The 742-nt window shown below is 31.9% G+C and overlaps 1 protein-coding gene across 2 annotated transcripts in view; it reads left to right on the forward strand.

Moving 5' to 3' along the window:
* The first annotated feature begins 10 nt into the window (after window positions 1-10).
* Window positions 11-742, forward strand: part of LOC18056096 (ras-related protein RABA6a) — a 16,199-nt gene continuing 15,467 nt past the window's right edge. For both annotated transcript variants that reach the window (XM_006451572.2, XM_024192461.1), the window contains exon 1: window positions 11-316. In XM_006451572.2, the coding sequence (XP_006451635.2) occupies window positions 99-316 (218 nt within the window). In that variant the 5' untranslated portion in view covers window positions 11-98. The remainder of the gene's footprint in view (window positions 317-742) is intronic.

Raw genomic sequence — 742 nt, forward strand, 5'->3', positions numbered from 1 at the left:
CTTTCTCTGATCAGCTGAAATATTGAGTCCTAATTTTATAGATTCATATATAAAATCTTGTTGTCTAATTAGTTTGCAGTCTTATAAGTATATTAACTATGGGAGATTCATATGATGAAGAGTGTGATTATTTGTTTAAGGCGGTAATGATTGGTGACTCTGCTGTTGGGAAATCAAATCTTCTCTCAAGATTTGCTCGCGATGAATTTCGATTGGATTCTAAGCCAACTATTGGTGTTGAATTTGCTTACAGAAACATTCGAGTTGGCGACAAGCTCATCAAAGCTCAAATTTGGGATACTGCCGGACAAGAAAGGTACGCATATAGGTTAATTTTATCATAAGCTTTTTGCAATATTCTTTGAATCAAAATCACAAGACATTGAAATTGTTGAATAAATTAACTTACGGTTGAAGTTAAAGTTGACTCATAATCCATGGTGTTGATGCATAGCCATACAAGAAACCAAAATGATCAAACTCGGGATAATTATATCTGCAACTTACATTTACAGTTTGCACAGGTTGGTTAATTAAAAGATCATGTAAGATCATTTAACTTTTCGTTGAATTAATCTTGATGGTGTTAGATGCTTTTGATCAACAACTGGATGATCTAAGATGTTCAACAGTACCGATGATGAGTTTCATTAGTTCTGAATGAAGAAGATTAACCTTCTTTATTAATTTATTGATTTAAGAAGGGATTCAGAGAATTATCAACTATTTTTTTGGATAAATT

Source organism: Citrus clementina, unplaced genomic scaffold (genome assembly GCF_000493195.1).
Source record: "Citrus clementina cultivar Clemenules unplaced genomic scaffold, Citrus_clementina_v1.0 scaffold_1, whole genome shotgun sequence".
Lineage (NCBI taxonomy): Eukaryota > Viridiplantae > Streptophyta > Magnoliopsida > Sapindales > Rutaceae > Citrus > Citrus x clementina.